Source organism: Hyperolius riggenbachi, chromosome 9 (genome assembly GCF_040937935.1).
Source record: "Hyperolius riggenbachi isolate aHypRig1 chromosome 9, aHypRig1.pri, whole genome shotgun sequence".
NCBI classification, from domain to species: domain Eukaryota; kingdom Metazoa; phylum Chordata; class Amphibia; order Anura; family Hyperoliidae; genus Hyperolius; species Hyperolius riggenbachi.
In genome coordinates, this window is record NC_090654.1 from 27,057,195 (window position 1) to 27,079,923 (window position 22,729).

General features: G+C 46.3%; 1 protein-coding gene and 1 long non-coding RNA gene across 6 annotated transcripts in view; one reads left to right on the plus strand and one right to left on the minus strand.

Annotated features, from left to right (window-relative positions):
- ITGA10 (integrin subunit alpha 10) overlaps positions 1-7,272 on the minus strand; it is a 174,722-nt gene extending 167,450 nt beyond the window's left edge. For both annotated transcript variants that reach the window (XM_068252234.1, XM_068252233.1), the window contains exon 1: positions 7,171-7,272. In XM_068252234.1, coding sequence (XP_068108335.1) covers positions 7,171-7,225 — 55 coding nt within the window. In that variant the 5' untranslated portion in view covers positions 7,226-7,272. The remainder of the gene's footprint in view (positions 1-7,170) is intronic.
- Positions 7,273-12,932: 5,660 nt separating this feature from the next.
- Positions 12,933-22,729, plus strand: part of LOC137532092 (uncharacterized) — a 122,996-nt gene continuing 113,199 nt past the window's right edge. For all 4 annotated transcript variants that reach the window (XR_011023851.1, XR_011023854.1, XR_011023853.1 and 1 more), the window contains exons 1-2: positions 12,933-13,024; positions 15,418-15,493. This is a non-coding gene — a long non-coding RNA (uncharacterized lncRNA). The remainder of the gene's footprint in view (positions 13,025-15,417; positions 15,494-22,729) is intronic.

Below are 22,729 nucleotides of genomic sequence, written 5' to 3' on the forward strand. Positions count from 1 at the left end.
GGTGAGCCAGAACCACTGCAGTCTTGTAAGGCACACTTGGTGCGATGCGATTTGCAAGTTGCAAAATGGCTACCATAATGCAATGCAGCATTACACACACTTTACTATATGCGGCAGACTGTGCTGACAGGGAAACTGGAGGCAACCTGCCGTGTATGCTGTTGGGCAGGAAACGCATCATCTGAAGATCTGCGCATGCGCGACACAAACGCATGCGCAGATCTTGCGTTTACAAGTTACATACAAAACGTTCACGTTTAGGGATGCTCGTTCGGATCCCGCAGAATGTTCTGCATTTTTTCCAATCGCTAATCACAATTCTGTTCCGTTTAACCGCAACTCGGTAATTTTCACCCAGTCACAGAACTCAGGAGCATTGGCCCAATCAGAGATTGCAGAATTTTTCCACAAGAATCAGATTACCGCGGTCATTTTAGACCAATCACAAGACTGATTTTCCATTTTTCCAATTTTTTTTCTTGTCATTTTTTGCATTTGCTGATGCAAAAAACAAAAAAAAACAAAACAAAAAAAAAAACAAATAAAATACACCTTAGAAATCGAGAAAACTGAAAATTTGATATTGACATTGGCAGAAATCAGAATTTCAGCAAAATCAGAAATAGGCATTTCTGACCATCCCTATTCATGTCACCGTTGACTATTATTGTTTCGGGTACCGCGCACAGTTCGCAATAATGCACTGTAGCATCTGCACCAGCTGGAGCACTTCCGTCGCACTGCAGGAAGTGTGTCATGCTCCATTGCCTTTAATGGTCATTGCAATGAACTGCGGTAGAAAAGGGTAATGCGACACAATGCAGAAAGCGCAAAGGAAACCTTAAAGCGAATCCGAGATGAAAAACTATAACAAGTAACTTGTCCATATATCTTATCTAAAGTTTAGATAGTTTATACAGAAAATCTAGCTGCAAACAGCTTCAATAGAATATGATTATTTCTTCCTGTGATACAATGACAGCAGCCATGTTGTTTGTAAACATTACACAGAGGCAGGCTTATCTGTATCTTGAGCAAAAAAACCTAATCCCCCCTCCTCCCCTCTGCCTCTGAAATCTCTGGCTAGTAATACCTCCCCCTCCTCCTGCCCATACTGAGCTCCCATGAGCCCTTGCTACTGTCTGAAAATGCCAAGGCTCTCTGAAAACCTGTGGGCGTGGCTTGTTTAGTTTATAGGGAATTAAAGTATTATAACAAAAACAAAAAAGTATTTGGCTTGAGGAATGCCCTATAAACAGTATAGGAAAGGAACACAATTATGCAATGAATAAAAGTTCATCTCGGATCCAATCTGAGGCGGTTTCTTTGGGAGGCAGATGGGACACAGAGGCATGTTCTCTGCCTCATGACATGCCTCTCTGCCACCCCACTGCCGCTCCCTGCCCCCCCCCCCCCCCACACACACACACCCGTGCTATAATCCCCCTCCCTCGAGATTAGTGACATTATTTGTCGCCATCTCTGAGGTAAACACAGGGGAGAGGGATTCCCTGTTCAAAACGCCCGCCAGGGTCGTTCCTGCAGGGTTTCTCCCTGGCCACACCCCCTGCCACTCCCCCACCTCCCTGCACACTCGGAGAGAATCTCTCCCTCCTTCCAGTGTCGTGACCCCAGAGGTCACGAAAGTGAAAGTGGGCTAGTGCGGCTTACAGGAGCAGTGGTTTTGGCGGCTACTTGATTCGCTCAGCCCCCTTTTTTTCTATGTTATGAGCCCACCTCAGCCTCTCTTTAAAGGACAACTGAAGTGAGAGGTAAATGGGGGCTGCCATATTTATTTACTTTTAAACAATACCAGTTGCCTGGCAGCCCTGCTGATCTATTTGGTTGCAGTAGTGTCTGAATCACACACCTGAAACAAGCATGCATTTAATCTTGTCAGGTCTGAGGGCTCGTTCCCACTATCGCGAATCCGCATGCGTCCAACGCATGCGGATTCGCACATGTAATGTGAGTGGATGGGGCTGTTTCCACTCCTGCGGTGGCGTTGTGCGTTTTTTGTTGCGGAGAAAAAACGCACAAAAGAGGCAACGATTTCGCCTGCGTCGGGAATCCGTGCGAATCGCCGCTAATGTATTTAATAGTAAAAACGCATGCGTTTTTTACATGCGTTTTTACCCGCGATTCGCGTGCGATTTCGCACCTTTTCCAATGTTATTTTGCCCTGGCAGTGTCATGGTTAATTTCGCATGGCACCCTGCCATGCGAAATCGCACGCGAAATCGCGGGTAAAAACGCATGCAGAAACGCATCCGCATGCGTTTTTACAAGCGTCGGAATGCCGGCGAATCGCGTCGCAACAGTGGAAACAAGCCCTGACAATGTCAGAAATGCCTGATCTGCTGCATGCTTGTTCAGGGGCTATAGGTAAAAGTATTAGATGCAGAGGATCAGCAGGACTGCCAGACAACTGGTATTGCTTTAAAGGAAATAAATATGTCAGCCTCCATATTCCTTTTCGTTGTCCTATAAAGGAACCCAAAGAAGCCCCCTTACAAAAAACTATGAAAAATAAAATCTATGCCAAAATGTATTTACAATCAGGTGTCTTCATGAGAAATCTTGACTGTAAAATCAGTTGACCTATCAGAAAAGGCAACAGCTTAGCAGTACAAACGCGTCAATAATTGCCAGACACGGCAATCTGACCAACCGGATGGTGATTGATTCTCTCCACGTTGCACACTCACCCGAGGCAAAAACAAATGAATTAAATAAACAATTGTATCTATCTTCCTTCTCCTAAAAATGACTTTTTAAGATATTCCACAGTTTTATTTTATGTTTAAATCTACTTTTTAAGTTTTAACTGTGTATTGTTTTGCTTAATGACACATTCATTGAAGTATGCCAGAGCTAAAATCTATGAATTATTGATCCTTTTTATCCCTTTCCTGCTCTCAGAAGACATTTTCTGCTAGGAAAGTGTTTTATAGTTGGAATTTCTTATCAGTGAGGGTCACACTGTAGTCACTTCCTGTCTGAGTCAGGACTGAGTCAGCCACTTACATACCTGATAGTTAACTCTTTCAAGCAGAGAAAGAAAAAAAAAGGAACACAGCCTAGTTAGTTGTGTGCTAGGCACTGTACATACCCATGACTATCTCATCATGTCACATGTCACCTCGGGTATCCTTTAAATCTATCGAGCATCAGCTAAAACTGCTGGTGGTGTACCACTCAATGTAGTGCAACATTGTGCAGTCATAGATCCCCACTGCTCCTCTCTGACCTGCTGGTAGGGAGATTTTTTAACAAATCCAATCACACCAGTGGTCAATAAACTGCCCGAAACAGAGCACAAGTCAAGCCCGGTACACACTTTCAATTAGGATTGGCCAATCACTGACCTATTTTACCATCTCCATGTAGTATCAGGCTACTCATAGTATTGAATATTTGTTAACCCTCATACTACACAGAGGTGGTAAAATTGGTCAGTGATAGATCAATCATGATTGCAAGTGTGTATCAGGCTTTAAAGGACTTATGAGGCCAACTGTGTAAAAAAAGTTAATTACTTGCCTCTCCGTTTCAGGCACGGAGGACGCCGTCCGCGCCCTCCGTGCCGCTCCGCCGGGTCCCCCCGCTCATTATCCCCCCGGGCCGGCTCCCGACCCCACGGCCCCGGTCGGGCTCTCCTTCCCCTTCAAAAATGGCCGCTTCCTCTGGCCGCGGCTGCCCAGTCCGCCTGGCTGCGATTGCGGCTGCGCAGCTCTAGGGCCAACCCCTCTGATCCACGCTACGTAGCGTGGATCAGAGGGGTTGGCCCTAGAGCTGCGCAGCCGCATTCGCGGCCAGGCGGACTGCGCAGCCGCGGCCAGAGGAAGCGGCCATCTTTGGAGGGGAAGAAGAGCCCGACCCGGGCCGTGGGGTCGGGAGCCGGCCCGGGGGGATAATGAGCGGGGGGACCCGGCGGAGCGGCACGGAGGGCGCGGACGGCGTCCTCCGTGCCTGAAACGGGGAGGCAAGTAATTAACTTTTTTTTACATAGTTGGCCTCGTAAGTCCTTTAAGCACAAGGATCCGTATGGCACAAGACGGTGAAATGATCTACATAAAGGTGCCCATTACCGATTAAATTGTCGATCAGATTATATTCTGTATGACAACAGATAAGCTGGAATGCCCAATCTATGCCGAACGGTCGCATTATTGACCTAATCAACTAATCGGCATGGTGGAATTTTTTCATAGGTACCCGTGTTTCCCCGAAAATAAGACACTGAATTATATTAATTTTTGCTCCAAAAGATGTGCTAGGGCTTATTTTCAGAGGATGTCTTTTTTTTGGGGGATCCACTGGTAGTTTTCCTATACAAAATGTATATACTGCATGCCATGCTGAAACACAAGCAACATGCACAGAGCTTGTGGTTTGCAGATATTGGCTCTCACTTACAAGAAATTGATTCTGCTGCTCATGTGGGTAATAGTCTATTTCTTGCAGGCAGAGAACTCTGTCAGGCTTCCCAGAGCTATGATAGGATAAGCTGTGTGTCCTGGGAAGAGGTGAAGTGCTGCCGATGCTTATCGCGACAGATCAGGAGGACTGGCTCCAACAAGAACACAAATTGCCTGACACACATATACAGGACTGTAAAACGCCCATTATACTGCTGCTCTCCTATATCCAGGCTTTGTATTGAGTGTGACTTGCTGGTGTCCTGAGGGCTGCTGCTAGGGCTTACATTCAGGGGATGTCTTATATTTCAAGCATGCTAGGAATTCCTGCTAGGGCTTATTCTCAGGGGATGTCTTACTTTAGGGGAAACGCGGTACGATCTCAAGTGGATTCTTTAACTCCATGGATCTATTAAATACAATCTTTTGTTTTTGAAAATACAATGGTTCGCTAACAATCAAGCCGTTTGTGCACCTGCATCCAATGGTTTTTCCCGGTAAAGCATTTATCTTACCATGTATGCTAGAAAAACGCAGGATCTGCAAAGATAATGAGCAGATATGGCGATCCCCATACAGATATTACAGGCATGGAAATGATTATATAGATGAATATATTTGTGGCGCAGTGGTTAGTGCTCTCGCCTTGCAGCGCTGGGTCCCCGGTTCATATCCCAGCCAGGGCACTATTTACATGGAGTTTGTATGTTCTCCCCGTGTCTGTGTGGGTTTCCTCCGAGCACACCGGTTTCCTCCCACATCCCAAAAACATACAGATAGGTTAATTGGCTTCCCCATAAATTGTCCCTAGACTACGATACATACACTACATGATACATACATAGACATAAGACTAGGGATTAGGGAAGGAATTAGATTGTGAGCCTCTCAGAGGAACAGTTAAAGAGACTCTGAAGCGAGTGTGCCTCTGCTAAACCGCCGCTATCCCGCGGCTAAACGGGGGTCCCTTCACCTCCAAACCCACCCCCGCAAAACTTGGTCGTAGACTTAGTCGTGAAATTTTTTCTTCCTGGAGGCAGGGCTAACGGCTGCAGCCCTGCCTCTCAGCAAGTCTATCAGACGCGCATCGCCGCCCCTCCCCCGCCCCTCTCAGTGAAGGAAGACTGAGAGGGGCGGGGGAGAGGCGGAGATACGCGCTGACAGACGCGTGTGGGGCAGGGTTGCGGCGGTTAGCCCTGCCCCAATGTGGAAGCGCTTCCCGGCTGCACGGAGGGGATTTGGGGGTGAAGGGACCCCCGTTAAGCCGCGGGATAGTGGCGGTTTAGCAGGGGCACACATGCCCCTGCTATCTATGAGGTCTGAAGCGAGATTTATTCTCGCTTCAGACTCTCTTTAAGTGACACAATGTACTCTGTACAGCGCTGTGGAAGATGTCAGCGCTATATAAATACTAAATAGTAATAATACAGTATATGTATATCATGATTATCTCCTGTACAGTAACAGATATTGAAAGCTTATAGTTATTACATAAGGGGCCCACTAATGGTACAATTTTCATACACCGAAGGATCGCCCGAGCGATCAGATAATCGCAGTTCGATTGGCAGAAGATAAACCTCACTGATGTCTCAAATCAACTGTGAACAATTTTAATGCTGGGAATAGACAGAGATTTTTCAGCAGATTTACTGTCCGATCATTTTTCTGATTGATTTCCATTCACTTCTATGAGAAATCGATCAGAAAAACGATTGAAAATCAGACATGTCTGAAATTATCTATTGAACAGTCCATCTGCCAAAAAAATCGCATGGTGTATTCCCAGGATTATGGTGATCATTTGACGACAATTCAGTCGATCAGGAAAAAACTTTTTTTTTCTTACAATAGGTTGTGACAGATAGGAAGCCCAATTTGGTTAGTTGAAGGTGATGAAATAACGTATTATGACATTTAATTTTTGATTGCATTTATTTGATCGCTCATCAACTCTTCCCTGACAATTGTACTGCTGTCAGTGGGAAGGAACACTCCAGCGAAGAAAAAGTAAGCAGTTAAAATCTGACAGGACCGACAGGCTTTGGACTAGTCCAACTCCTCATGGGGGATTCTCAGGGTTTTCTTTTTTTTTTCAAAAGCATTTCCTGAATGGCAAAATAGTAATGCTGGGAATACACGGTTCGTTTCTGGCGCTCGATTCTCCTCTCGATCGTTTTTGCTGCTTGATTCTGCAGACGATTCTCTTAACTTCCGCTCGTCTTTCTTGACTTTTTCCATTCACTTCTATCAGAAATCGAGCCGCGAAGAAATCGAAAGGGAGATCGGACACGTCGGAAATGATCTATCTAACCATCTAATCACCTAAAAAACGAACCGCGTATTCCCAGCATTACCTCCCTACTCACTTGCACACTATTTTGTCTGTTAGACTTTGCAACTAAACGTTCCGGAAATGCTTTTGAAAACAAAGAAGACCCAAATCCCCCATGAGGAGATGGACCAGTTTAAGACCTAACGGTTCTATCAGGTTTTTACCTGCTTACTTTTTTCCGCTGGAGTGGTCCTTTTAAGATGCCCATTTATGATACAGTCTTGATTGTACACTGTTACCAAATCTCAGCAGTAGAAGGGTACACTACATGAATATACTTAGAACAGATAAAACTTTAGAAAGTCCCTCATATTATGCAGAAATGGTAAGATTGTTCAATCAAGATTGTATCATTAGTTGGCACCTGAAGGAGGTGAGTGGGAGGGGGGAGGGGAGGAGGACACACGCACTTACCTTGTCCGCGGAGCAGGCAGAGCAGCAGGACGAGGTGTTTGTGCAGTGATTCCATGGTCTTGCTTTGCAGGGAAGGGGGGGAACAGAACTCACCAGTGCTGCAGTTTGGGATGGGTGTAGCCATGCCACAAGCTCAAAGCTCGCTCTGTCCTCTCTCCCCGCAGCCAGCCCCCTCATTGGCCACTATAAATATTCCGGATTTTTTTTCCTGGACCTGGGCAGCCCAGCCTGTGCACACACTACCTCGCCACAGCCGCCACCCAGCAGAGGTGGTACCGAGAAGCAGCAAAGGAGGATGACAAGAGGGGCAGCAGGGGTTAATCGCTCACCCAGGTCATGGGGAATTAAACAGGATGACTGAGGAGAGCGGGGGTGCGTGGGTTATATTAGAAACAGCTGCAGAGACCCATTCACTTCCAGGAGCCAGTAAGATGAAAGGTGCATATAAATAATACAGTGGAATCTGGTTATAGTAAACTCTGATATAGTAAACCTCTGGATATAGTAAACTCAGTCTTCAGGTCCCAGCAAATGCATTTTTATAAATATACAATGTTTGACCAATTCTGATATAGTAAACTACTTCTCCTGGTCCCTCGGAGTTTACTAAAAATATTATTTTACTGTAATTTAGCTGAAGGATCAGAATTACATCCAGGCAGGTCTGCAATAGAGATCTTCTGCAGCACTTTACAGAGTACACGGTCATGTCACTGACTGTCCTCAGAGGAGCTCACACTCTAATCATACCCCAGTCGTAGTCTAATGTCCTACCATATTATTATTATGTATTTATATAGCACTGACATCTTCTGCAGCACTTTACAGAGTACAGAGTCATGTCACTGACTGTCCTCTGAGGAGCTCACAATCTAATCCTACCATAGTCATAGTCTAATATCCTACCATATTATTATTATGTATTTATATAGCACTGACATCTTCTGCAGCACTTTACAGAGTACATAGTCATGTCACTGACTGTCCTCAGAGGAGCTCACAATCTAACCCTACCATAGTCATAGTCTAATGTCCACCCATATTATTATTATGTGTTTATATAGTGCTGACATCTTCTGCAGCACTTTACAGAGTATACAGTCATGTCACTGACTGTCCTCAGAGGAGCTCACAATCTAATCCTACCATAGTCAGTCTAATGTACTCCCATATTATTATTATTATTATTATTATTATTATTATTATTATTATTATTATTATGTACTGTATTTATATAGAGCTGCCATCCTCTGCAGCACATTACAGAGTACATAGTCACGTCACTGACTGTCCTCAGAGAAGCTCACAATCTAATCCTACCATAGTCATAGTCTAATGTCCTACCATAGTATTATTATGTATTTATACAGTACTGACATCTGCAGCACATTACAGAGTACATAGTCATGTCACTGACTGTCCTCAGAGGAGCTCACAATCTAATGAGAGATCAACAATAGTGCTTTTTATGAAGTTTTTCCTAATATCTACCTGTGTCATGGCATAGAACAAGAAAACAATCAATATCTGTAAAACCGGACCTGAACTCAGAACTTCCTCTCTGCTCTAAAAGATAAGAAACAGCATAATAACCTTTTAAGATAAACATTTCTTTGTTACAGCTGATACAAATCCTGCAATAAATCTGCAGTGTATCTATTTCCTGCTTTCATGGAAGCAGACATGGGGTTAATATCCTGTATTTACAAATTACCTGCTCTGCCGAGGCAGCCAGCTGACAGAAAGGAGAGATCAAATTACACTTGTGATTGGTCAAAAGTCAGGGAATTAGACTAAACTCTCTAAATACATACAGGGTGCATTGCTCTAGGTTCTCCTTCTGTCATGTGCAAGAGTTCAGGTCCACTTTAAAAAAAGATAGTCACATACTCACCTCGGATGGTGGATCCTCCAAAGGTTTCCCTCGTCCTCCTCGAGACCACCGATCCAGCGCTGGGACCCTCGGAAGGATCGTGGCCTCGCTCTTGTTCAGGAATGTGCCGCTGTCTGTCACAGTACGCCCTGCACCTGTGAAGCACCACGGAGGCTGTCAGCAGGGCAGTTTCTAGGCTAAATTGCACCCAGGGCGAGGGTGTAAAAAATTGCACCCCCTTCCACCCCACAACAGTGGACTCACGAACCCTTACTCTTTAGGGACAGTCAAACAGCCACAGGTCACAAGTAGATCTGCCTACTTACTAGTGACCAGCCACTCATCCAGGAGGAAGCAGGGACCAGGAGAACACACAGGTGAAAAATTCCCGGAAAGCCGACTCCTCCATGGAAGCCGCGCACTGACAGCCTGCAGTACCGCTACAGGACATCAGGTGTCATCACGCGGTGGTGACATGATGACTTGACGTCTGACGCAGGCAGCCTAGGAGGAGTCAAGGTGATCGCGCTGGTAATCTTTCTTCCATTTGGCTGCACCGCGCGTCACCAGCTCCCTAGCGGTTATGTCCTTCTGCCTGCGCCCCCCCCCCTTCTTCTACTTGCTGGTCTGCGCCCTGAGCCGTCGCCCTGCCCAAGTAACGGCCCTGGCTGTCAGGATTGGTGGAAAAAGGCAAGCCTAAGCAGCTCCATGCGTGAGTGTTATGTTACACACCCGCCACACCAGAGGCATGTATGGAGCTAATGGAAGAGCGGTGGATTCAGGAAATGGACCGGCACCACGACACAAGACAGGTGATGTATGAATGCACGTTTACATGAACTTTTATACATTAGGAGAACAGCGGCGGAGCGGCGGGCTTGGCCGATCCCCAAGAGATTTCATGCTGAAATTGATCTGATTCCATAGTCATTGACCAATCAGATTCGATATGAGAGAGATTTGTCTCTTGGTCGAATCTGCCCATCATTGCCTGATGTATGGCCCCCTTTAGAGTAATGGCAGATCTCGGTACTCTGACAGCTAGCGGCAGTTTGTAGTTTATACCCGGAGGTCTCGCTTATCCAGGACTGAGGCCGTGACTATGGAATGCTCTCTCCATATGCGGCTTCCTAATTAAACGGTACTCAGTCTGCCAGGCTCATCGCGGCTCCGGGATACGTGTAATTATTAACTCCGCGCTAGGCTACAATCCCGCACGCGCCAGAGCAGCCCTCTGCCATGTCATCTGCAGAGTAACAACACGTGTACAGCTCAGCCCAAACTTCTGCACAGACTGTGATCTCACCGAGGGCTGACTGAGAGCGACGCTTTCCACGCGAGGCCAGATCTCGTAAAACGACATACACACGCTGGACTATTCATGATCCTCTCAGGGGAACATCTAGCGTGAGTACAGGTGTCATCGGCCTTCCCTTCAGCGACCCCTCTGCATTGGACCCTCCTCGCCCCACTGCTATTGTGTCCTACTTAAAATGGACCTGAACTCTTGCACAGGACAGAAGGAAAACAGAGAGAAAGGCACCCTGTATGTATTTAGAGAGATTAGCCTGTCTAATTCCCCCTCATCAGTGGCTAATCACAACTTTAATTTGATCTCTCAGCTGTGTCAGCTGGCTGCCTCAGCAGAGCAGCTAATTTGTAAACACAGGATGTTAACTCTATGTCTGTTTCCATGAAAGTAAGAAGTAGACACACTGCAGATTTGTTGCAGGATTTGTATCAGCTGTAACAAAGAAATGTTTTTCTTTAAAGGTTATTATGCTTTTGTTTATCTTTTAGAGCCGAGAGGAAATTCTGAGTTCAGGTCCACTTTAAGACTGGGACCCAGTAGGGGCGGTTCTGCTGCTCTTACCACTCACTGGCGATCAGCAAAGCGCTACTACAGTGGATCCCTATGGGGGTGGTCCTACTAGAAGCTTTGGGATCACGGAGTGATTGTAAAAAGCCGCTTGCAGCAACTTGGGAGCGATCCCGGAGCTTACTACTACTTTAGTACTACTGCGCAAATGCAGAACGCTCCCAGCAGGGGGGTGTGTGTGTGGGGGGGGGGGAGGAGGGGAGGTGGAATGCGCGTGCAGCCTGGCCACGCTTGCGCAGAAAAGCGCAGCCAGACAGATTACTGGTGGCAATAAGAAGACAACAGCGGGATCCCACAACTCCATAGGGCTGGAGGAAGCCTGGTAAGTATAAATGTTGTACATGGGTAATATACATAGAAGAGGGGGCTGCACATGGAATGGGAGGGGCTGCTGTACATGGATGTTACACATGGAAGAGGGGGCTGCACATAGAATGGGAAGGGGCTGCACATAGAATGGGAGGGGGCTGCTGTACATGGATGATACACAGGGAAGAGGGGGCTGCATATGGAATGGGAAGGGCTGCTGTACATGGATGTTACACATGGAAGAGGGGGCTGCACATGGAATGGGAGGGGCTGCTGTACATGGATATTATACATGGAAGAGGGGGCTGCACATGGAATGGGAGGGGCTGCTGTACATGGATGTTACACATGGAAGAGGGGGCTGCACATAGAATGGGAAGGGGCTGCACATAGAATGGGAGGGGGCTGCTGTACATGGATGATACACAGGGAAGAGGGGGCTGCATATGGAATGGGAGGGGCTGCTGTACATGGATGTTACACATGGAAGAGGGGGCTGCACATGGAATGGGAGGGGCTGCTGTACATGGATGTTACACATGGAAGAGGGGGCTGCACATGGAATGGGAGGCGCTGCTGTACATGAATGTTACACATGGAAGAGGGGGCTGCACATGGAATGGGAGGGGCTGCTGTACATGGATGTTACACATGGAAGAGGGGGCTACATATGGAATGGGAAGGGGCTGCACATAGAATGGGAAGCTGCTGTACATGGATGATACACAGGGAAGAGGGGGCTGCATATGGAATGGGAGGGGCTGCTGTACATGAATGTTACACATGGAAGAGGGGGCTGCACATGGAATGGGAGGGGCTGCTGTACATGGATGTTACACATGGAAGAGCGGGCTGCACATGGAATGGGAGGCGCTGCTGTACATGAATGTTACACATGGAAGAGGGGGCTGCACATGGAATGGGAGGGGCTGCTGTACATGGATGTTACACATGGAAGAGGGGGCTGCACATAGAATGGGAGGGGCTGCTGTACATGGATGTTACACATGGAAGAGGGGGCTGCACATAGAATGGGAAGGGGCTGCACATAGAATGGGAAGCTGCTGTACATGGATGATACACAGGGAAGAGGGGGCTGCATATGGAATGGGAGGGGCTGCTGTACATGGATGTTACACATGGAAGAGGGGGCTGCACATGGAATGGGAGGGGCTGCTGTACATGGATGTTACACATGGAAGAGGGGGCTGCACATGGAATGGGAGGCGCTGCTGTACATGAATGTTACACATGGAAGAGGGGGCTGCACATGGAATGGGAGGGGCTGCTGTACATGGATGTTACACATGGAAGAGGGGGCTGCACATGGAATGGGAGGCGCTGCTGTACATGAATGTTACACATGGAAGAGGGGGCTGCACATAGAATGGGAAGGGGCTGCACATAGAATGGAAGGGGGCTGCTGTACATGGATGATACACAGGGAAGAGGGTGCTGTACATACAATGGAAGGGGCTGCTGTATATGGAGGTTACACATAAAAGAGGGGGCTGCACATGGAATGGGAGGGGCTGCTGTACATGGATGCTATACATGGAAAAGTACTTACAGACAGCACTCCAGCAAAACTTATTCCAGTCTGCTAGTCTATGGTCCAGCAGAGAAGAGGAGGAGCCAGCTGCAGCTGCTCAACTTAGTGCAACCCACACAATACCATAGAGATGTGGTGAGGACAGGAAGTCTCTGCAGCCACATCCTCTTCTTGGTGACCCTCACAATCATCTGCTTTACTATGGCTTCCTCTCTAGGATTACCTGCAATAAGGGCCCTGGGTAAATATCAGGGCTGGGAAATGATGCTAGGAGAATATGGAAAAAAATTACTGATATTCTACTATTGGACACTGGCTAATACCAGACAGCATGCCTCCCAGGGCAACTACCCATAGCTCTCCTGCAGGGTCATGTGACCTGCGCTGCCACTTCCTGCAGGGGGAATGAGAGTCCAAATTGTTCAGGTACAATGTTGTGGAAACTTACTTCCATGCGAGTTCTGTCTTCACCACCTCCCTGAGCGCCTCTGCTTCATTTAAAGTAAACATATAATGAAAAAACAGCCCCTGGGGTATACTTACCTCTGGAGGGGGAGGCCTCTGGATCCTAATGCGGCTTCCCCTGTCCTCCTCCATCTTGACGATGCAGCTCTGGAAACCTCCGAACACCAGAGAGGTAAATATTTACCTGCTGCGATTAGGCCTGAACGAATTTCGTTTTTTAAACCGAAATCGCGATCAGGGGCATGACGATCTCAAAATCGTCAAAGCCGTGGTTTTCCTGCGCCGCCACTTGTACCTACTCTCCTCCAGTCCCTCCTCCAGCGAGTCCCGATTCCCCCCTGCCGCAATGCCGTGCGGAGAGCCACTGTGATGTGGCGGCGAGCGTTGCCCTGCAACGATTGCCCCCAGGAACTGATGTGATGTCGCTTCCTGTTACAGGCACCACTGTTACTGGGCGAACGCTCATTGCCTCTTCACAGCTTCTCTCCCCGGCAGTGCACCGAGGAAGATTAGGACTGTCTGGGAGGAAGGTGGGGATCTGCCTGTACACACTAATAAAGGGAGGGATCTGCCTGTACACACTAAAGGGGGGATCTGGATGGCTAGCCTGTACTGCGGCACCTATACTGGCTAGCCTGTACTGCGGCACCTATACTGGCTAGCCTGTACTGCGGCACCTATACTAGCTAGCCTGTACTGCGGCACCTATACTGGCTAACCTGCACTGCGGCACCTATACTGGCTAACTTGCACTGCGGCACCTATACTGGCTAACCTGCACTGCGGCACCTATACTGGTTAACCTGTACTGCCACACCTATGCTGGCTAACCTGTACTGCCGCACCTATGCTGGCTAACCTGTACTGCCGCACCTATGCTGGCTAACCTGTACTGCCGCACCTATGCTGGCTAACCTGTACTGCCGCACCTATGCTGGCTAACCTTTACTGGGGCACTTATAGCTGGCTAACCTTTACTGGGGCATATAGTTGGCTAAACTATACTGGGGGCATCTCTATACTTGGCTACCTATACTGAGCGTACTCATATACTCACCATCGGAGTGCTGATCCATTGTTGTGTATCAAAAATCGTGCATCAAATCGAAATCGCAATCTCTGGCAGAGATCATGCAATTCAATCTTCCTAAAAGGGATCCAGCGCAGGTGCCATAGTAGCTATTCCATCTGTCTCAGGCGGAAATAGCCGAACCTGATAAGGTCCGCTCTACTGCACAGACGACTTACACCTGTGCAGTAGAGCAGGCCGGATCGGGCTTGCCTATTTTCGGCGGAGCCCATTAGAAAGCTGCTCTTGCGCTGGATCACGATAGGTTAATATTGCCGCGCCTCTGCAGTGCCTGTTGGGGGGAATTTTTGGGGGCTTCCAGTGCTGGATCCCTGAGGCTACATAGGATGGAGAAAGCCTCATTAGGATCCTGAGGCTCCTCCCTCCTGAGGTAAGTACCCCATAGTAGCACTTTTTTTGGCTACAGGTGTACTTAAAAGCAAACCTGAAGTGAGAGGGATATGGAGGCTTGTCATATTTATTTCATTTTAAACAATGCACATTGCCTGGCTGCTGATCATCCACCTTTAATACTTTAAAGAGAAACTCCGACCAAGAATTGAACTTTATCCCAATCAGTAGCTGATACATGAGATATCTATTCCTTTTCACAAACAGACCATCAGGGGGCGCTGTATGACTGATATTGTGGTGAAACCCCTCCCACAAGACTCTCTGAGGACCATGGTACTCCTGGCAGTTTCCTGTCTGAGAACCTTGCTGCATTGTGGGAAATAGCTGTTTACAGCTGTTTCCAACTGCCAAAAAAGCATGCAGCAGCTACATCACCTGCCAACAGTAAAAATGTCACCATGTAATAAATATCAGAATGTAAATCAGAGAGAGGAAAGATTTTACAATGGGCAAACACTAAATCATTTATACATAATTATTGTAAAAATGAAGCACTTTTTTATTACATTATTTTCACTGGAGTTCCTCTTTAAGCCATAGATCCCGAACAAGCAGGCAGATCAGGTGGAAGCCTCAAGACTATCCAGAGGCTTCCCTTTAACTTTTCTTCAAATGTTGACTTCAGGTGCAAGTGACTTGCCAGGTGGTAAGAGGGACACAAAATATTTATTTTTCTCTATTGCTAGGGAAGCGATGTGGGGAATTGGACAGATGGAGCTTGACTGCCCCCTTGTGGAAAGAGATGTCATGGAAGAAATAGAGGTAAGGAAATACAAACATACACAGGAGGCGTGCATCAAAAAAAGGGCGCGGGATGTAGCTGAAATGATACATTGTAATGTAAAACAATATTTTTCGTTTATAGCTTATAAACAAAAATCTAGTGCTAAATAGGTTGAAAAAACAGGAATGAAACTGCAAAATTTACTTATTACTATAATCGACGCAATATAAGTCTAAATAACAAAGTTAATACCAAAAGCTATGTATTTCTAATAGAATAAGGTTGAAAACGATATTTAACCACTTCACCACTGAGGTGTTTTACCCCTTGAGCACCAGAGCAATTTTCACCTTTCAGCGCTCCTTCCATTCATTCGTCTATAACTTTATCATTACTTATCACGAAGAAAAGAACTATATCTTGTTTTTTTTCACCACCAATTAAGCTTTCTTTAGGTGGGACATTTGCCAAGAATTATTTTATTCTAAATGTGTTTTAATGGAAAAATAGGAAAAAATGTGGGAAAAAATTTATTATTTTTCAGTTTTCGGCCTTTATAGTTTTTAAATAATGCATGCTACTGTAATTAGAACCCATGAAATGTATTTGCCCATTTGTCCCGGTTATAAAACCGTTTAAATTATGTCCCTATCACAATGTTTGGCGCCAATATTTTATTTGGAAATAAAGGTGCATTTTTTTTCAGTTTTGCGTCCATCCCTAATTACAAGCCTATAGTTTAGTGGTGGCTAACCTTGGCACTCCAGCTGTGGGGGAACTACAAGTCCCATGAGGTATTGCAATACTCTGAGCTCTAAGCATATCTCGAGGAGGCAGAGGCATGATGGGATTTGTAGTTTTGCCACAGCTGGAGTGCCAAGGTTAGCCATCACTGCTATAGTTTATAAAGTAACAGTGTTATACCCTCTTGACATAAATATTTAAAAAGCTCAGTCCCTAAGGTATTTATGTATTTTTTTTAATTACAAAAAAATTAAAATTGGGGAGTGTGGGAGGTAATGAGTTAATTTTTAATGTATAACTAATGTATTTGTATATGAAAAATGCTTTAGGGTGTAGTTTTACTATTTGGCCACAAGATGGCAACAGTAAGTTTTTGCTACAGGAAGTACGCTTGCAGAATCAGAATCAGAATCAATTTATTTTCGCCAAGTAAGTTTGCACCTACAAGGAATTTGTCTTGGCAGTTGCTTAACAAACACAAACAAAAAACAATACAAGGACAGACAGTGTGAATATTACAAGTTAAGGATATTATAAGTATAGTGGCAGTAAGCAATGTGAGAATTGTTCATGTTTAGTTCTGTGCTGATTACTTTCAGTCCTAGCAGCTCTAACGTGGTTCAGCATTAAGTATGGCTACCGCTTGAGGAAAAAAACTGTTCCTGTGTCTGGAGGTTTTGGTAGCGATTGACCGGAATCTTACTCCTGAAGGCATGCGCTGGAAGATGGAGTGAGCTGGGTGAGAGGGGTCAGAGGCAATTTTGGTCGCTCTCTTTCTGCACCTGCTAGTGTAAAGATCCTGCAGGGAAGGTAAGCTACAGCCAATTATCCTTTCCGCTGATCGGATGATGCGCTGCAGCCTCCCCTTTTCTAATGCTGAGCAGGAGCTGAACCATACAGTCATGGATGATGTTATGGTGGATTCGATGATTGCAGTGTAGAACTGCACCATTAGCTTTTGAGGTAGGCCAAACTTTTTCAGCTGCCGCAGATGGTACATTCTCTGTTGTGCTTTCTTGACAATAGTGGCAGTGTTGTTGTCCCATTTTAAGTCGTTTGAGATCGTGGACCCAAGAAACTTGAATGACTCTACTTGGGTTATTGTGGATCCATTTATGGTTAAGGGGAGGTGCTGGGGGGGAGATCTCCTAAAGTCTATTATCATCTCCATGGTTTTGAGAGCATTTAGTTCTAAGTTGTTGCTGCTGCACCAGGAGGAAAGCTGTCCCACCACATGCCTGTATGCAGATTCATCCCCGTTTTGTACGAGACCAACTACTGTTGTCGTCTGCAAACTTCAGAACCTTAACAGATGGATCTGTGGAGATGCAGTCATTGGTGTAAAGTGAGTACAGCAGTGGGGAAAGCACACAGCCCTGGGGTGCACCAGTACTGACTGTCAGAGAGCTTGATGTGAGTTTACCAAGTCTGACACGCTGTCTTCTGTCGGTTAAGAAGTCGGTTATCCATTTGCAGAGGGATTCAGGTATGTGTAGCTGGGAGAGCTTGCTGTGCAGCAGTGATGGAATTATGGTATTAAATGCAGAGCTGAAATCTATAAATAAAATCCTGGTGTAGGTTCCTGGGTTATCTAAATGCTGTAGTACATAATGCATACACATGTTCACGGCATCGTCTGCGGATCTGTTAGGTCTGTAGGCAAATTGCAAAGAGTCCAGCAGGGGATCTGTGATGGATTTCAGATAAGTCATTATCAGTTTTTCAAATGCTTTCATGACCAGTGATGTCAGGGCAACAGGCCTGTAATCATTTAAACATGTAGGTTTTGTTTTTTTTTGAATTGGTACAATAGTTGCGCATTTAAAACAGGCAGGAACAATTGAGAGTTCTAGAGATGCTTTGAATATGTCTGTAAATACAGGCGCTAATTGGTCGGCACAGAGATTCAAGCATTTCGCAGACACAGCGTCTGGTCCCATTGCTTTCCTGGTGTTTTGTTTTTTAAAGAGTCTATTTACATCTGATTGGCATATTGTTAGAGCATGCACATCTGGGGACAGGTCAATAGATTGTGTCTGGCCTCCTGTGTTGTGTAGTTGCTGAGGCACCGCAGGGGGTGGAGACGTTGGCTGGCAGGAAGAGTGTTCAGTTTGCCTGTGGCAGAGATGCAAATTGACTTGTTGTGTTTGGCTTTTGTTAGTAGTGTCAAACCTGCAATAAAATGTATTCAGTTCATCTGCAAGCTGCAGGTTATGTAGTGAGGGGGGAGGAGATTTCTTCCTGTAGCTGGTAATTTCATCTAGAGATTTCCATATTGTGGATGAGTCTGCGTTAGAAAAATTTTCCTCAAGTTTTTGAGAATAATCTTTTTTTGCGGCGGTAATGGCTCTCTGCAGCTTGTATTTCGCAGCTTTGTAGAGGACTTTATCGCCTGTACGATATGCCCTTTCTTTATCGAGGCGCAGCTTCCTAAGATGTGATGTGAACCAGGGTTTATCGTTATTGTACCTGGTGCACTTTTTTGTGGGGATGCAGGACTCTTCACAAAAGGTAATATATGATGTCACAGCGTCAGTGTATTCATTTAGGTCACTGGAGGATTCTTTAAATAAATTCCAGTCAGTTAAATCAAAGCAGCTCTGCAGTTTTTCTACAGCTTCACTAGTCCATTTCTTAACTGTGGTCACTACAGGTTTGGCAGTTTTTAGTCTTTGGATGTATGTTGGGATAAGCTGTATAACAGCATGATCAGAGTTCCCCAAAGCTGCCCTGCTGACAGAGTAATACGAGTCCTTAGTCGTAGTGTAACAGTGATCAAGTGTCTTACCTTCTCTAGTTGCGCTTGTGACATGTTGCCTGTATTTGGGGAGTTCTTTGGAAAGATTAGCACTGTTGAAATCCCCTAGTATGATAAAAAAAGAATCTGGGTACTCCCTTTCCACCTCAGTGATTTGATCTGCGAGATCTTGGAGCGCAGGCTGCATACATGTTTGTGGAGGGATGTACACAGCAGCCAAAATAAATGAAGAAAACTCACGGGGTGAATAATAGGGTTTGCAGTTTATGAAGAGTGTTTCCAGCCCAGCCGAGCATGTCCTCTTAATAACTGTAACATCCGTGCACCGTGCAGGTAGTTCAGGGAGGCTGGGCAACTTTTTTTTCACAATGATCGCGCTGCTTCTCGTAGAAGCAGCTGATCATTGCGGGGGGCTTAGATCAACGAACGGGAAAGGTTTTTTTTCCCGTTCATTGATCTCCGGGCGAGCGGGCGGCGGTGTGCACGAGCGCGGGGGCGAACGGATGAGCGAGCGGGACAGCGGCGGGAGTGGCGTCAGGTACGGATTTCTTCGTCCCTTGGTGGTAACGGTGGAAAAAGGGACCGAGAAATCCGTACCGCTGGGGGTAAAGTGGTTAAGCATTATATGTATGAAAACGAATTTTAAAATGATAAAATAAACGAAAATGTACTTGTTACAGTCCTGAAAGCGAAATTTAAAAACGAAAAAATTAGTAAAACACAAGGTCAAAACAAATTTGTAAACGATATTTGTAATAAACCTTATTCTGTAAACGAAAACTTTTAACACGATCCCTGCAACCGCTATTTCTCGGGCGCCCAAATTTCCTGTCGGGCGCCCAATAGCCGATATTTTGCATTGCAGTCTATGGCGGCGCCCTTTTTGTCCATTAGCCATATGCGCCCTTATTTTTTCTGCTTACACAGGTATTTTCAACTGTTTTGTTGCTACTCCGTAACTTCCGTTCAGTAGAGGTGACAGAATTCCTGGGCTGCAGAAAAGAAACGTAACAGATCTTAAAGGGTCCCTAAGCACAACATAAAAAGGAATTCCGGACTTAGCTGGGGCTTCCTCCAGTCCCCTGTAGCCCGCGAGGTCTCCCGATGCCGGGGGACCTCATGGGCTATGGGGGGCTGTAGGAAGCCCCATGCAAGTCCAATTTTCATTTTTATGTTCCGCTTGGTCCCTTTGAAGAATGCAAACAAATCAGTTTGTTCTGGTCCATCAAGTGTGGGTAGTCTGCTATAATTCCAGATCGCCTGGATGGAGTGGGTGGTGACGGATGCCGGCGGAATCAATGCTAGCCTATGAGAATTGACAGTATCCAATCTCACTAGGCTACTTGCTCCATACGTTTTGCTCCATACATTTTGGAAAATGTCTTCCACCGTCCAATACCCGCCCCGCTGCTGCAGCCATTCATTCAGGTTCCTTCCTGCACGCTAGGAACACCGGTATACCAATCCCAGAGCCCCAACAGAAGCATCAGGCTACACTTGGTTTGCAATAGATCAATGGGAATTGTCCCATCCCCAGCGAGGATTCTCAATGGCTCACTGAGTAATGGACCAATGAAAATTGTTCCTGGTGCTCAGGGAGGATTCCCATTGGTCTCTTGTAAACCAATGGGAACCTGATGCTTCTGATGGGGCTCTCAGATATGTATATCTCACATGCAGGGACCCGAATGGACGTCTTTAATACCGACAGAGGAATGCAGCGACTGGTACAGAGTGGGTGGGGGCATGAAAAAGGAATGGAAAAACTGATGCCCAATGTACCATGTGAACCCGGCCAAAGGGACTAATCCGAAACAGCCTCGTACACAAGTCAGGCATGACAACCGACGGGGTTCGGTAGACATTCCTTCAGGCAATATTGCAAGGCTGAAGCTGTACAGATGCATGGCTAGCCTGCAGGGCCGAGCCTGTACAGATTCCATCACTTCCACTCTGTTGTATTGAAGCAGAGCTATGGTCAAAATTTCCCCTTTAGCTCAAATTGATTAGCCACAACATTATGACTTCTAACAACAAACACTTGTGTTTTTGTTTCAGTTGCCTGAATGGGTTAAGAGGTTTACTTTCATTTTCCCTCTGGTACCTCATCAGTCATTGAGCTGTGCAATTCTGAACCCCAGGCAAACAGATGACCTGTCCGCTTGTTAATTTGGACACTGGGCGTTTGTGTGACAACAAATCACTTGAGATAAGAATCTGTTGGTGTTGTGTACACCAAATGGAACAAGCTGTGCTCTAAAGGCCCGAACCCACCTCGTGATTTTTTCAACAATTTTCCTGATGACCAGCGATTTATTTGAGTAGGGAACGGTTGTTTCCACGATCTCGTGACATTGGTACGTGCGCACGATTATGCGAACGTTGTTTAGCGTCGCACGGCGACAACGACCATCACGATGGATTGGATTTTTAAGATCCCTGACGACTCCCGTGCAAAGTACCACGATTGCTTAAAGGGAGGGCCCAGGAAGATTAACAATCAAAAATCTGCTTACCTGGGGCTTCCTCCAGCCCCTGGCAGTCGTCCTGTGCCCTCGCTGCAGCTCTGGTGGCTCCCGGTCCCCTCCGGTGCAGATGCCGACCTCACCAGGTAGGCATCTACTTGTGCTTCAGCGTGTGGCTCATGACGTCACACTGACGTCATCCGGACTCTGTACTGCGCAGGCGCAGAACTACTGAGCCTGCACAATACAGTCCAGATGACTTTGTGAGCCGCGCGGTGAAGCGCAGGAGACATTTTGTACCGGAGGGGACCCCGGGCCACCAGCTGGGAGTGGAGCTGTGGCGAGGGCACAGGACGGCTACCAGGGGCTGGAGGAAGCCCCAGGTAAGTAGATTTTTCTTCCTTGACATTCACTTTAAAGTCTCATTCATGCCCGTTGCGACGTCATGTGACGTCGTGCATACCTGTCGACTGGAAGAAGATGCATCGGGGACCACTTGTCATCAGGGAGACGTCGCTGGATCCATCCTCCTTCCTTCACAAGTACTGGTCACTTGGTTCCAAAGCAACTCCTGACAATTTTACTAGTCATAGCTGGCTACAAATTACGAAGAAAAGATCAATTTAGAGGACAACTAGTGAAAAGTTTTGTTAGTGCTGTAGTATGACCAGCACTGTCACAATCTCAGAAGATGCTGTGCTTGGTAACTCCTGTAAAAACCAAGATCTCTGCAGCAGTAATGCTCTACTACAGAGGTAAGAAATGATACACACAGGCAGGGGCGTAGCTTGCACTGCCCGGGCCCCCAATCAAAATTCAGCAGACAAGCCCCACCCCCTCAAACAATTGGTTCCTGAACACCTCTTCCCATCCACTCCCTTTCTTTTGTGAACAGCTCCCTTGGGCATCAGCTTCCCCTTCTCACGTGTTGCTCCCCATTTCCAGCTTCCGCTTTCATATGCAGCAACACATCATATTCAGGTGCCCCCCTGAGCTGCTGCTGCCCAAGGCCTGGGCCTTTGTGGCCTTTGCAGAAATCTGTCCGCACGCAACTTTTTTGCAATATAAAGTGTTCTTTGTGATTGTCACAGCGATTGTAAAAATATACAACATACTAACAATTATATTTGGGACAGGTGTCCTTTAAACAACATTCAATGTCAAAATGGCTCATAAAGCACTGATAGAAATCTCAGCTTTTTTCCTAAGAAAAGAGAAGTTATATCTATGAGCAGATGTGTTTTTACAGAACATGTCAGGCTGATGTCACACTGAGCTGTCACTGTGTCACCATACTGCAACAGTGC